We start from the raw sequence: 14,125 nt of genomic DNA, 5'->3' as shown, positions 1-14,125 counted from the left end.
CCGTCCCAGTGTTAAGGGAGACGTGAAATATGGAGACATTAACGCCAGCACAGGACGTGACAAATTCCTTCTGCTCAAACAAATCATGAACACAAGCTCTCTGGTAATAATATATATGGCGAGACGCTTGAGGCGTGATGTAATTCTGCTCTGTTATACCCTCGCCAAAATGAGCTATGGCTACCTCAACCTCGACACACACACACACACACACACGACCTGCCATGTATCTTGGGTTGTCTCTGGATTAATTTCTCTCTATCCCTCCGCCTGTAGACCTCCTGTATCCCTCCGCCTGTTGACCTCCTGCATCCCCCCTCCGCCTGTAGACCTCCTGTATCCCTCCGCCTGTTGACCTCCTGCATCCCTCCGCCTGTTGACCTCCTGCAACCCTCCGCCTGTAGACCTCCTGTATCCCTCCGCCTGTTGACCTCCTGCATCCCTCCGCCTGTAGACCTCCTGTATCCCTCCACCTGTTGACCTCCTGCATCCCTCCGCCTGTAGACCTCCTGCATCCCTCCGCCTGTTGATCAGTTGCCATCTGGTTGCTGTGTCCGGGGGTTGCGTTGCTCGGCTGTCTGGTATTATTAGGTATATGCCCCGGACTCGTTCGATCAGTGTTCCTCTACGTCGTTATTCCCATGATCAACATTCCCTCGGTTGATGCCACTTTGGCGTACATTATGCGCATGGAAAATACATTTTTAGATACTGGTTCGGTTAATTACACATTCGGGCGGTGGTCATGTTCCAATGCCGCCCTATCTTAATTCAGGCATAAAATTAGACCCTATAGTTGAAAAAAAAAATTCAATTATAATATTTCGTATTTCCAACATATGCTAATTGCATCTGAAATATCCACCGGACCCGAGCGTGGCGCAAAATATTTTACGACCCAAACACCGGCCATGCAAATGTTTGTTCCAGTCCGGCAAGTGGGTAGGGGAGTAGGCAGGTGGCTTGGCCGCAGCCGCAGCTGTCCCTCCGCAGGTTTGGCGATCCCGCGGCGTCGTGGTGGTCCACGTTTTTCGGGGAAAGAGAGAGAGAGAGAGAGAGAGAGAGAGAGAGAGAGAGAGAGAGAGAGAGAGAGAGAGAGAGAGAGAGGGAATAAGAACTGGCCATGGAGTCAGTCTCGGTGTTGGTGAAGCCTTTTTAAAGGTGAAAATTAATCTATTCTGGTTGCGTAGAACAACGTCATTGTAGATCGAGGAGAGTAAGATTTTAAAGGTATTGAGGATGCGCTTTTTTTTTTTAAAGAAAAAACAAAGCTTTAATTGACTGTAAGATGGAATGTTCTAAGGGAGGAACGTTTGACACTATGAACGTTTTTTGGTATTTTGGTACTGAGTGGCTCCATCAAACGTTGGAGAGACCCCGGAGGCTTCCACAGTGACTTATTTTTGTGACTATAACCCATGACAGAATAGCCCTATCGATTGAAAAATAGAAAACAAAAAACTGGCTTAAACCCAGAATTAGAATTGAGGTGTTTTTGCTTTTATCTATATTTGGAAACGCCTCGTCTGCTTATTAAAAATCCTCTTTCGCACATGCCTGCGAAATCGGATTTCTAAGGAAAAATTTGAGGAATAAAAAAAACATTTTGTGGAATATTTGTCAAAAGTTAATATGAGAAGTGGCACTTGAGTGTGCTATCCTGCCACTATATGCGGAGGGACTCACGCTCTACACTTGTCTTACACCAGTGCTAAAAGAAGAGAGCGAACTCTGGCCACCACAGCGTGGAGTATTCATGAGACGAAACGTAAATTCCGTGACAGTATCTGTTCTAATATTCTCCATTCTTGCGTCAGACACCCGAGTTGCGACACTATTTCCAAGATTTACGAATCTGAGGGAGGTGATATATACACATTGAAACCGCGTGAAAGAAGTAAAGAATTGAGACGAGTGGCTTCCATGATCAGTAAGGAAGCCTGGTAAAGTTACCAGTAAAGAAAGTGTGGTGGATCCAGGCGAGTCAGCAACCTCTGTGTCTCTACCACGGTGATAAAGAAGGGCCAGATAGCCTCCACCGCTGTGAAAGTTGTGAAGAAGAGTCCTCCTCCACTAGCCTGGCGGATCCTAAATTACTGCCACCGACATCCAGTTGCTGCGAAGTATCACGGCCGGAGAATATACATCCATCCACACTCGGGGAGTGGAAGGGGGAATGACTAATGGACAGATGCAAGAGATAAGAGCTGCGAGCCAGTGAGTGGCACACGCTGTAACCCCAGGAAAGGCTTATCAGAGACACCAGCTTCAGATAACCTCATGATAGCTATCTCTTGCACACTCGCGACGGGAGATAAAACACCAAGCTGCAGTTATAAAGAAGGAAGTACGTAAATAAGTTTTTTTTTTAGCGTAGTACAACCTGCTGTACGTGAAAGAGAGTTGATATGTGCAGATTCAATGACCAAAAAAAAAAGGGGAAATGGCTATTGGGGGACAAAAGTGACAGACATTTTGAGTGCGGATTTCATGGTGCCTTTTGTTAAAGGGGGACTAAACCTGAACGTGTCATACACTGATCATTGTTTTAGTCAGAAGATTATATATATATATATATATATATATATATATATATATATATATATATATATATATATATATATATATATATATATAATATATATATATATACACACACACACACACACACACACACACACACACACACACACACACACACACACACACACACACTTATTCCATCCAAAGTATAAGTAGTTCTGTATATTACTATTATTGTAACTTCAAAAAGCAGAGCCAACGAACCGTTCGCAAATTAAGTGCAATGTCGAGTTAGATTAAAAGAAAAACGGTCAGTTTCGTTAGTTTTTCAGTTTTTTTTTTTCACCAAAATTTTTTCAAAAACGGTAACAAATCACATTTAAAAAGAAATCTAAATATATTCATGTTTTTTTTATTGACTAAGAGAAAAACCCATTTTGGTCCCACATTTCACTTCATTGAATTATTCTCACCTATATCTCTTATATTTACTCCCCAGAACTCTAGTTTGGCAAGGATGATCCGTGAAAGATTTTTATTTTGGCGTAGAGGAGGAATTTACCAATGTAAAGTACCCAAAGCACTTTTTCTGTACAGATTTCTTTACGGATCTTTGTCGGATCTTATACTCTCTCAGTTGACTGTCATAGACGCACTGTCATGGATGAGGTTGTCAGTTCCCAGACATAAGGCTTGGAACGAAAGACACGTAAACAAGAAGGGAAAAAGTTCGGTCCTTCCTCACAGTACTATGGGAGAGGTGGTGGAAGCGTGGAAAAAAAACCAAGAGGAGGGATTGTGTACTTACACAAGCTATGATGAACGTGGCAAGAATCAGAGCAGGGGGAGGGCTTAACCCCGGCCGGCCAGCCCCGAGGCTAATGGAGGGCCCTTTGTCCGCTGAATGTAACTCCTTCCCCACCCCAGGATGAGGGGTTTAGTGCAGCCATCCCCCTCCTTACACACGCACACACACACACACAAACACACACACACACACACACACACACACACACACACACACACACACACACACAAACACACATCTGGCCCCACTACCAACCCTCCGCTTCTCAAATGGACCATACATTGGATATTTTTTTTGTTTTCCTCTCTTCCCCTTCGTTCTTGACTTATTTCCTCCTCTCATTCCTAACGCTCTCTTTTTTTTTCAGCCTTGCCACGCCACTTCCCCTTCGCTCCCCTCCCGTACCCGTTGTCCTCTTTTCCACTCCAAAACATAATTCACTCCGTCCCCCTCCCATGGCATACCCCGGCCCGTGTGGGTAACCTCGTCCCAGAACCTCTCCTCGTGCGCTCTACCTCATGATTGCTTCACTGTACCATTTCCCACACACTTTCCACACACGTGCCTCCTCCTCCTTTCTTCCTCCCCACCCTCCCCTTTGTCATCTCTCTCCCTATCTTCCCCACCCCGCGCCTTCGACGTCTCCGCTCATAAGTCGAGGCTTTTATCTCGTGCGTGATGGACAGCGTCGGACGCATGATGAATAGGGATCACTTAGAGAGGGCGTGAAGAATGGCTGGATACGTAGTGTTGGGGGAGAGTGGGAGGCTTGGAGGAGGAGGCTCACCGAGGGGGGGGACATTCCTCCGGCGGCATCATCCGTCACAGTTGAGTGGAGATCGGCGATAATTATGGACACTTGCCGGGGAAACAATACAGCAGCACACACAGGAGACCAGATGACGACGCGCCCAGGTCCAACACTGGTAGTGGTGGTGGCTTGTGCTGCCGATGGTGCCGTTACCGGGGATGGTACTGGTTGGTGCTGTGGTGGAGACGGTGTTGGTTCTGGCGCTGGTGGTGGAGGTGGCAGTGGTGGGTTTTCAGCACTTGTTACTGTGGTGGAGATAAATGATGGAGGTGGTGGTGGTGGCTTAGGGGTTTATCATTGGTGTTGGAGTTTACATTCTTCCCGGTGATGGTGCTGTGGTGGTGGTAGTAGTCATCTTCAGGCCGGAGCTGCTTCTGTGGTGGTTGGTTGGTTGGTGGTGGCGACGAAGGTGCTCCGACGGTCTTGGCTGCTGTGGTGGTTGCTGGTGTCGGGTGCGCGTCACAGACACCAGCCCCGTTCACCTGCACTCGTAGTGTGTGACGATAACTGGCGAGGTGGAAGCCCGCCGAGTTTTTCATCTCAGTTATTTCGTTATGTTAATGATTTTCTGAACTTTACCCGGGAGTGAGAAGATAGCTTAAGCCCGGGCATTAAGCTAACGTGGCCCCCGGACCCCAACTCTTTGTTTGTTCTTGGTTAAGTAAGTAAAGTTGAGCGAGATAAGACGAGATTTTGAATTTGAAGTTGAGCGAGATAGAAGTGGTTCCCCGATGTGATGATATCATGCAAGGTGAAATGCGAGAACGAAGGTTTTATTATTTTTATTATTATTATTAGTAGTAGTAGTAGTATCATTATTATTATTACTGTTATTCTTGATGGAATGGATGAAGGCAAGCAAGTATGAATATGTACATGTGTATATATGTAAATTCTTGTGTGTTTGTATGTATATGTTGATATGTGTTTGTACGTATATGTGCGTATATGGGCGTCTATTGTTTGTGTATATATATATATATATATATATATATATATATATATATATATATATATATATATATATATATATATATATATGTATGAGTGTGTGTGTGTACGTGAGTGGATGGAGATTTTTCGTATGTTTCCTGGCGCTACCTCGCTGACGCGGGAAAGAGCGATTATATATAATAGATAATAAATAAATATTATTTATTTGATATTATATTTCTTATTTGTTTATTTACTCATTTAATTCAGTAAACCACTCGTAGTGTGAATATATCTCCCAGTGGTGTAGTAACGCAGAAAGCGTATGTACCACAAGACATATGCGCAACTAATAACGCAAATGGACTGGTGTAGATTTTTTTTCTCTCTCTCTAGTAACGCAGAGGCCTCGTTTAATTTTTGTAACAATGGGTGGTCAAAAACCGCGTATAACAGCGCACCGGTTTAATAATTTTATGCTCGTTGAATGGTACGGGAAATTTTTGTGTCTCACTCCCTATTGTTCATCTTTTATGGCCGGTACAATATATGAATTAGCACGCCAGTGTGGAGGGCTGGCTGGTTAGGGCTCTCTCTCTCTCTTTCTCTATCTCTCTCAGTTATTTATCATAATGGAAGTCAGTGTGAGAACATAGCTCCAGAATAGCGGTTGAGAACCAACGGAGTCTTGGTATAATTTTTTTTCTCTCTCTCTGCCTGTGGGTACAGCAAGCATTAGTTGAGACATTGCAGAGAAATCCGCCGGTTTGGGAAAAGTTCCCCGAGGGGCGAGGGCGCGATTCCATAGACCAACGTTGGATGACGTCCCACACACTATTACTCCTCCTCCTCCACCCCTTCCCATACACCGGGTTGGACTGCAGATAATGCCATACCAGTTATAAGGACGTTGTCACGGAAATGCTTCTGCCCTCGGTGCTCTGGCAGCTTTTTGCCCCCACTTTTACATGGCTCGGATTAAGATCTTTATTAATCCATGATTCATCCTGAGGCCACGAGTGAATGTGATTATATATATATATATATATATATATATATATATATATATATATATATATATATATATATATATATAGAGAGAGAGAGAGAGAGAGAGAGAGAGAGAGGTTTTTCTTTGTTCATCAGGTGCCCATGATTTCCCCTCTGACTCGTTCTTATTGTAAGTCGATTTCCTGACATTTCCACAGCTGCAGTGGGATATAAATCTAGACAAGGGAGTCCTTCCTAGTACGACCCTTTACATGCTGGTGTATTACAGTGCAGGTCCTCAAGCTCAAGGGCCAGGACCGTGAAGTCAAAGGGCCCAGAACCTCGTATCCAATGGCTCCGGGACCTCATGCTTGGGAGGCAGGTCCTCGAACTCAAGGGGCTCTTGTACCTCGTGTTCACGACGTGTTCATGGGACCCCAAGGATCCCGTGTTCAAGGTCCGAGGACCTCGTTTTTTGTCAAAGTGTTCCTGGATCTAGAATACAATATCCGGACGAGTACACCAACCAAACCCACATGTTGTGAAATCTCGTTCGTGGAGTTACAAGTTACCCAACTCGTAGGGTCGGTACTTGATCCGGATCTGTGTAGTATCGGAGCTGACAAAAAAATTATAGGTATATAGGATTTATGATACAGGTAACCGCCTACAAAAATTGTATATATATATATATATATATATATATATATATATATATATATATATATATATATATATATATATATACAAAATAATCATTCGTCAAAATCCATATAGATTCTGAATATAGATCAGAGAATCCCACACGACTGCTTGTAAATGTAAATGTTTCGAACGTATTTTGACGAATTATTGTATTAGTATTTAAACTCGGTGTCCATTCCATAGGATGGGTCACATGCGCGCAGCCACGAGCCTTCGGTGGGAATTAATATTGCTGGACTGGTGTTCCCAAGCATTAATCCTGCACGCTGGTAAATGGCAGAGATGTCCAGTTCCCCAGGGGAAGACTCGCTACTCCATTATCACTTATTCGAGATACGCGTATCTGTTTGCTTGTGAAGATACAGTGAAGAACTGACATCATTCTAGTGAAGCTAGATGAATTTAGACGTACGTTAACAAAAGAGATCATTATTCTTACACACACACACACACACACACACACACACACACACACACACACACACACACACACATATTCCCATTAAATACGAAGCAGATAATCACAAGAGTCTTTGAATACTTCATTACGGCCCTTAATGAGCCCCAAACACCATTTCAAACCAGGACCCGTCATCAGAGTCCATCCTTATGAGCTTAATGAGGCAAGCTGTCTGCTGGCAAATAATAGAATTGCGTGTAAGCAAGCTTTTCACATGCTGCGTCATATCACGTCCTGAATTGTTCCGCGAACGCTTTCACGGTGCCGCCAGGGATCGAGCGCAAGGGTTCGAATCCCGGTTGCAGCAGTCGGTGCACGTTCAACCCAACTGTTCATCCTCCCCGAGGAATTAGTCGACAAATCATGTACCCAGCTTCGGCGAGGGCATGTATATATATATATATATATATATATATATATATATATATATATATATATATATATATATATATATATATATAGCTTTAATGAGATGACCATGATTAGGGCATTCAGTTGTCCGTGCTTCCTCAGCAAGAAATGTTTGGTCTGCACTTACAGAGGCACAAAAAGATAACAGAGAAGGTCCAGAGGAGGGCCATAAAGACCGTAACAGAAGTAAGAGGGCTGAGTTACAGGAAAAGGCTAGAGGCCTTAAAATTTGTCAAATTTGGAAGGTAGAAGAGTAAGTGGGTGATCTGATCACAACCTATGTGTTTTGAATGCATGATGTAGACAGCGAATACTATTTTGAGGCCATAAGGAGAGAATAAACATAACTTGAAATCAAGCAGTAACAGTTCGTGGAAGTCTATCGAAGTCGGGCGTTCTTGTCGGTAATCATTGTCCCGAAGAGCGTATCGGACTGAGAGATCCATTTCATTTGGAACACCAGTGGCTCACCACGTGCCTTCCAGGCCAGAGAGGTTGAGGAACGTCTGCAGAAGGGGAAGACGACCAAGCTCCCATCTCACCTCTGCAGAAAGGGAAGACGACCAGACTCCCAGCTCACCTTTGCAGAGGAGAAAGACGACCAAGCTCCCATCTCACCTCTGCAGAAGGGGAAGACGACCAAGCTCCCATCTCACCTCTGCAGAAGGGGAAGACGACCAAACTCCCAGCTCACCTCTCGCAGAAGGGCAAGACGACCAAGCTCCCAGATCGCCCCCCGATACTGTTTACCGTCGTCTAAGGCAGAGATGCGGAGGGCTTTTACCACAGGAACCCCAAATCCTGCATTGATCGATCCCCAGCGATTCCGTCGCTCATTTCTCTGTCACGTTAAAGACGATCATCGTCGATGCACGTCAGTGGAACTGTGTTATATGAGGTGTGATAAGGAGTCCTGACGTGGTATTAAAATGTAATATATTTCTAGTATTGTCACACGCTGAAGGGCTGAGAGAGGAAAAAAAAAAAAAATATATATATATATATATATATATAACATATATATATATATATCACAAGCTTTGAACTCGACTAATTGCAGTTATAATCTCCTTGTGAAACTCCGGCTGGCGATTTACTACAGGGAATCTAGGGCATTTGAATTTTATTAATTGAGGTTTGATAACTAGGAGAGAGAGAGAGAGAGAGAGAGAGAGAGAGAGAGAGAGAGAGAGAGAGAGAGAGGAAAAATTTAAATTGTAGACGGCCATATCAACTTGGAGGGCTTGACAGCCGCTCCCTCTGACACTCGTCACCGACACTTGGCACATTTATTTTTGCATTCGGTTTGGTATTTCAACTTTGGAGAAATAACTTTTTCCCCCGCATGGACTTTTTTTTTTTTTCTTTTTTTCCCCCGGGGGGTCGCCTGTGGTGTCGACACGGGCCAACACCTCCGCCGGGGAGGGAAGGCAAGGCTCGAGGGCGACGACACTGGTGGCAGACTCACACAAAAAGGAAACAGACTGGCATCTGTGTGGCAAGCTCTTGGCGTGTGTACACACCCAAGTCCACGAAAGACCCGTGCGAAACGATGGAGTAACCCCGGACGTTATGGCTGGTCCGTTGCTGACCATGAAACCTACGATCGGGCGCCAGTGAAATGATTTTTTTGTTGTCAGGAATGTGGTCGTTGAGTGATGCTTTCTCTCCTCTCTGTTCATGAGCTGGTGACAGTGACGTGTGTGTGTGTGTGTGTGTGTGTACAGTCGCACTCCCGTAGAAATATACCACTCCACCAGCGAGCCTCGAAACACATCCCGCCGAGACGGGAGACAGGTATGTTACCGACCCGACCACAAATGCCAATGGAAAGGGTACGGAATATTCGACTAATCGAATATCCAGTGTGTACTGCACCAGGCATCGTGCACCTCCGCGGTCCAGACGCCGTAGTCCGGCAGTCTAGTCGTAACTTTTATTTACCGAGTTAACTGGCGAACACGCACGTTCTGCAGTCAGCGGCTCGAGGCACCTTTTCTATATATATATATATATATATGTGAGAAACTGCAGAAGCTGGTGACTGAGTTTGGTAAAGTGTGTGGAAGAAGAAAGTTAAGAGTAAATGTGAATAAGAGCAAGGTTATTAGGTACAGTAGGGTTGAGGGTCAAGTCAATTGGGAGGTGAGTTTGAATGGAGAAAAACTGGAGGAAGTGAAGTGTTTTAGATATCTGGGAGTGGATCTGTCAGCGGATGGAACCATGGAAGCGGAAGTGGATCATAGGGTGGGGGAGGGGGCGAAAATTTTGGGAGCCTTGAAAAATGTGTGGAAGTCGAGAACATTATCTCGGAAAGCAAAAATGGGTATGTTTGAAGGAATAGTGGTTCCAACAATGTTGTATGGTTGCGAGGCATGGGCTATGGATAGAGTTGTGCGCAGGAGGATGGATGTGCTGGAAATGAGATGTTTGAGGACAATGTGTGGTGTGAGGTGGTTTGATCGAGTAAGTAACGTAAGGGTAAGAGAGATGTGTGGAAATAAAAAGAGCGTGGTTGAGAGAGCAGAAGAGGGTGTTTTGAAATGGTTTGGGCACATGGAGAGAATGAGTGAGGAAAGATTGACCAAGAGGATATATGTGTCGGAGGTGGAGGGAACGAGGAGAAGAGGGAGACCAAATTGGAGGTGGAAAGATGGAGTGAAAAAGATTTTGTGTGATCGGGGCCTGAACATGCAGGAGGGTGAAAGGAGGGCAAGGAATAGAGTGAATTGGAGTGATGTGGTATACAGGGGTTGACGTGCTGTCAGTGGAGTGAATCAAGGCATGTGAAGCGTCTGGGGTAAACCATGGAAAGCTGTGTAGGTATGTATATTTGCGTGTGTGGACGTGTGTATGTACATGTGTATGGGGGGGGGGGTTGGGCCATTTCTTTCGTCTGTTTCCTTGCGCTACCTCGCATACGCGGGAGACAGCGACAAAGTATAAAAAAAAAAAAAAAAAAAAAAAAAAAAAAAATATATATATATATATATATATATATATATATATATATATATATATTAATTGTTTCGCCTCTGTTTACTGAGAAAATTTAATTAGAATTCCATAAGGACCGGAAACTGGTGAATTTTTCGTTGGCCACCATTAACTATTACATTTTCTTACCACATTTATTTCTCTCTTATTCTTAACAGTTCGTAAAGAATTAAGCATTTCTCAAGGGACTGCAAAATCAGAAGAGCTTGTAAATCTTGGGAGTTACGTAGTGAATGCGATCGCATGACTTACACTCGCGGTGACATGACCTTTTGGTTTGGACTGTACAGTCGTGTTGCGACCGACCATTTTGTGTATATCTGCTGACCGAAACCTTGTGTTGACTCGATGCTCATCTATCCATCGCCTTTCTCAGGGACGCAGTCGTTCGCAGTGCTTGACGAGAGGATCGGCAGCGACAGCAAGATCTCCATGATGGTCTCCCTGATGGACGCCCTCTACACCGCCCTTAGGATATTCATCCCCGACCCAGAGAAACTCCCGGTCGTCGTCCACAAAAAGGCAAGTGGAAGTGTGTTCACAGGTGACGGTAGGGCTCAAGCTAGCCAGGCTAAGTAGTCTTCACTTCTCTCAGTCTTCCAAAAGCGGCTTTATTGTCTTCAGTTTGTATTTCTACTGTATTTCAGGGTGTATTTCTGCTGTTAGAAGCAGTGAGAAGTTTATTTTTATCAAGGGTGTAAGGCTTTTGTACAGGGGTTGAGAGAGGAGAGTGATTGGTTCGGAGTGAAGGTTGGTGTGCAGTGTGGGTGTGTGTGATTCACCAGGGCGTTTGCTGGAAGTTGTGTGTGAGCGTCATGGAATACGAGGTTTGAGAAATGTAGTGAGTGAGCATCATTTACGATCATTCCTCCTTTTATGATTATCTTATCCTTTTATTTTTAACTCCATTGTTCTCCTCCATGTAAACTGTAGCCTGACTGTACGTGGTACACACACACACAGTTTTCTCATCTCGCCCCCTGATACAGCATCTCCCTCCCCTCCCGCATACAGTTCAGGTCCCAGCACCCTCTCCCTGCAGCATACCCAGTCTAGTATATTATCAGTCCATTCTTTCAGTAAAAGTATTCAGAACTCCCGCTAGTCATGCTAGCTTTAATTTCCTCCTCAGCGTGTGATACAAGGCCCTACGGCAAAGCACACGCCAGGGATCAGAGCGGTGATAAAACACAAACGAGCTGTCGGGAGGGAAATATATATATAAATATATATATATATATATATATATATATATATATATATATATATATATATATATATATATATATATATATGAAAGAAGAAGGAAATTACAAATATTACGGTTCTTAGAATGCAGTATGTATGAAGAGTGACAGATTAGGGTGCGTTGCTGAAGGATGGAGAACGCGTGGTATCAGATATTCTCTGGAAGGTCAGATTCGTCTACATTGATGTCTGCAATGAATTCTTTATGTAGAAATGAGAGAGAGAGAGAGAGAGAGGTGCCCCCAAGAAAAAGATTACAGAAAGACAGTGTATGGATCGAAGTTTGCTTGTAAATTCAACGGAGGACACAGCGATAAAGTTTTGATCCGCAAATTCCACAAAGCGCGTGAGGAGGCGAAGAAAATCTATTGCTTTCCAAAATCATAATACCGTGACTTTACTCAAGCAAAGACAGTCATGCCACATTGCAACACACACGGAACGCGAGCTCACCCATTACAGAAAGTCGGTAGTCCCACCAGAAATCCACTGTGACCTTCTTAACCTCGTATAGACACGACTCTAATCTGCTCTCTGCCTTAACCCCTTAGCGATCAGCCCCCCCCCCCCCTTACACTCGACGGAAAACCGACCATATCGTGTATCGTCGACGACCAGATGACATTTCCCCCTCCCGCGCACCACAAAGACGATTAACAACAAATTAAACGCCCACAGAACACTTACCATCACCACTTTTGGATGAGCCAAAGGATCCCTTCGATTTCTCCACGAGGGGGTCATCCGCTCCAACCTAAACTGTGCCTCACCCTACCTAGTCGTCCACCCGGTCAAAAGTATAGCATAACTGAACCGCAGACCATACGAAACAAGGCTCGCAGAACAATCACCGGCTACCTAGCAACCATCTACATGCAGCATGTGCACTACGAAAGCAAAAATACGTCCTGTGTAATCTCATTTTTGACACGCTTGGCACTCGATCCTTTGCAACAGCACCAGGTACCTCTCACTCAAACCACACCGTAACCAAGCACCAACTAGCAAATGAAAAAACAAAAAGCACTCCAGTTTCACACTTAAGCAGCCTCTGCCCATAGTAATGAATGACATCATCATGCGCATAGTAATGAATGACATCATCATGCGCATAGTAATGAATGACATCATCATGCGCATAGTAATGAATGACATCATCATACACATATTAATGAATGGCATCACGAGAACTACCCACCCTCTTATAGTCCCAGTCTCTACCTCCGCCTGCTTGTCAGCGCACACATTTCTTTTTTTCATTCCCAGGCTGGTGCTAACACTCTACCGCAGTCCTGGGAATACATGACCTCCTCCTTCTGGACCCAGGTTCCCGTTGTGGGCAACACACTGACTCTACAACCCCCGACTGAACATGTCACGAGGTGTCTCCTCCATTACTGAAGACAGTGGACACTTGCTACTCAAGTGTCCTGAACTCGCCTCATACAGACTTGCACACCACATCACCACATTTTTTTGACCAGTGATCACTCCCGGTGGACGTGGCTAGCTTCCTTTGTGCTGCTGGATTCCCATAGAAGGGTTCTCTTAGAGTATATATATATATATATATATATATATATATATATATATATATATATATATATATATATATTATATATATATATGTATATATATCCCGAACGGATGATTCCCTGATCGATTAGGAAATTTTTCTTTCTTTTCTTTGGGGTGGGGGGAAGATGATTTTAGAGTTAACATTAAGAACAAGGGAGGAAGATAATGAGATGAAAGAGAAAGTAAGCAGAATAGAAAAAAAATGAAAGCATGAGGGTAGAACACGCAGGAGAACCCGTATGCAGGAGAGAGAGAGAGAGAGAGAGAGAGAGTATTATGTTTCCGATACCGTGAACCAAGAGTGAGGGTTGTGTTGGCGTGTCCGGCCGATATGCATATTGATGGGCCGGTTTGGTAGACCGATGCTGGACATATGGACAGAGAGAGACTCGGGGATGAAATGTGGAAGAGAGAGAGAGGAGGGGGGGATGGCTGAAGGTCGGGGGAATGGTTTTGCAAACCCACGACTCAACGGTGTCAAGTGAATCTGCCATATTGCAAGCCTAGGGTTGAATAGCGTCACAGTGAGTGGGAAGGAAAACATTTAAAAGAACAGGGTCGAATGTTGGCCCCAAAAAAAAGAAGAAAAAGATTGTCCTTGATGACTGTTAAGAGGATAAGAAGAGGAAGATTTTCGACGTCGATCGTCACAGGTTCAGAT

General features: G+C 44.3%; 1 protein-coding gene across 1 annotated transcript in view; it reads left to right on the top strand.

The window, feature by feature from the left end:
- The window catches only part of LOC139747265 (calcium-activated chloride channel regulator 1-like), a 319,531-nt gene that overhangs the window by 216,791 nt on the left and 88,615 nt on the right, over positions 1-14,125 (top strand). Inside the window, 1 exon segment of the mRNA XM_071659359.1 lies at positions 11,015-11,160. Coding sequence (XP_071515460.1) covers positions 11,015-11,160 — 146 coding nt within the window.

This window comes from Panulirus ornatus, chromosome 68, assembly GCF_036320965.1.
Source record: "Panulirus ornatus isolate Po-2019 chromosome 68, ASM3632096v1, whole genome shotgun sequence".
NCBI classification, from domain to species: domain Eukaryota; kingdom Metazoa; phylum Arthropoda; class Malacostraca; order Decapoda; family Palinuridae; genus Panulirus; species Panulirus ornatus.
This window is presented reverse-complemented; position numbering and strand designations above follow the sequence as displayed.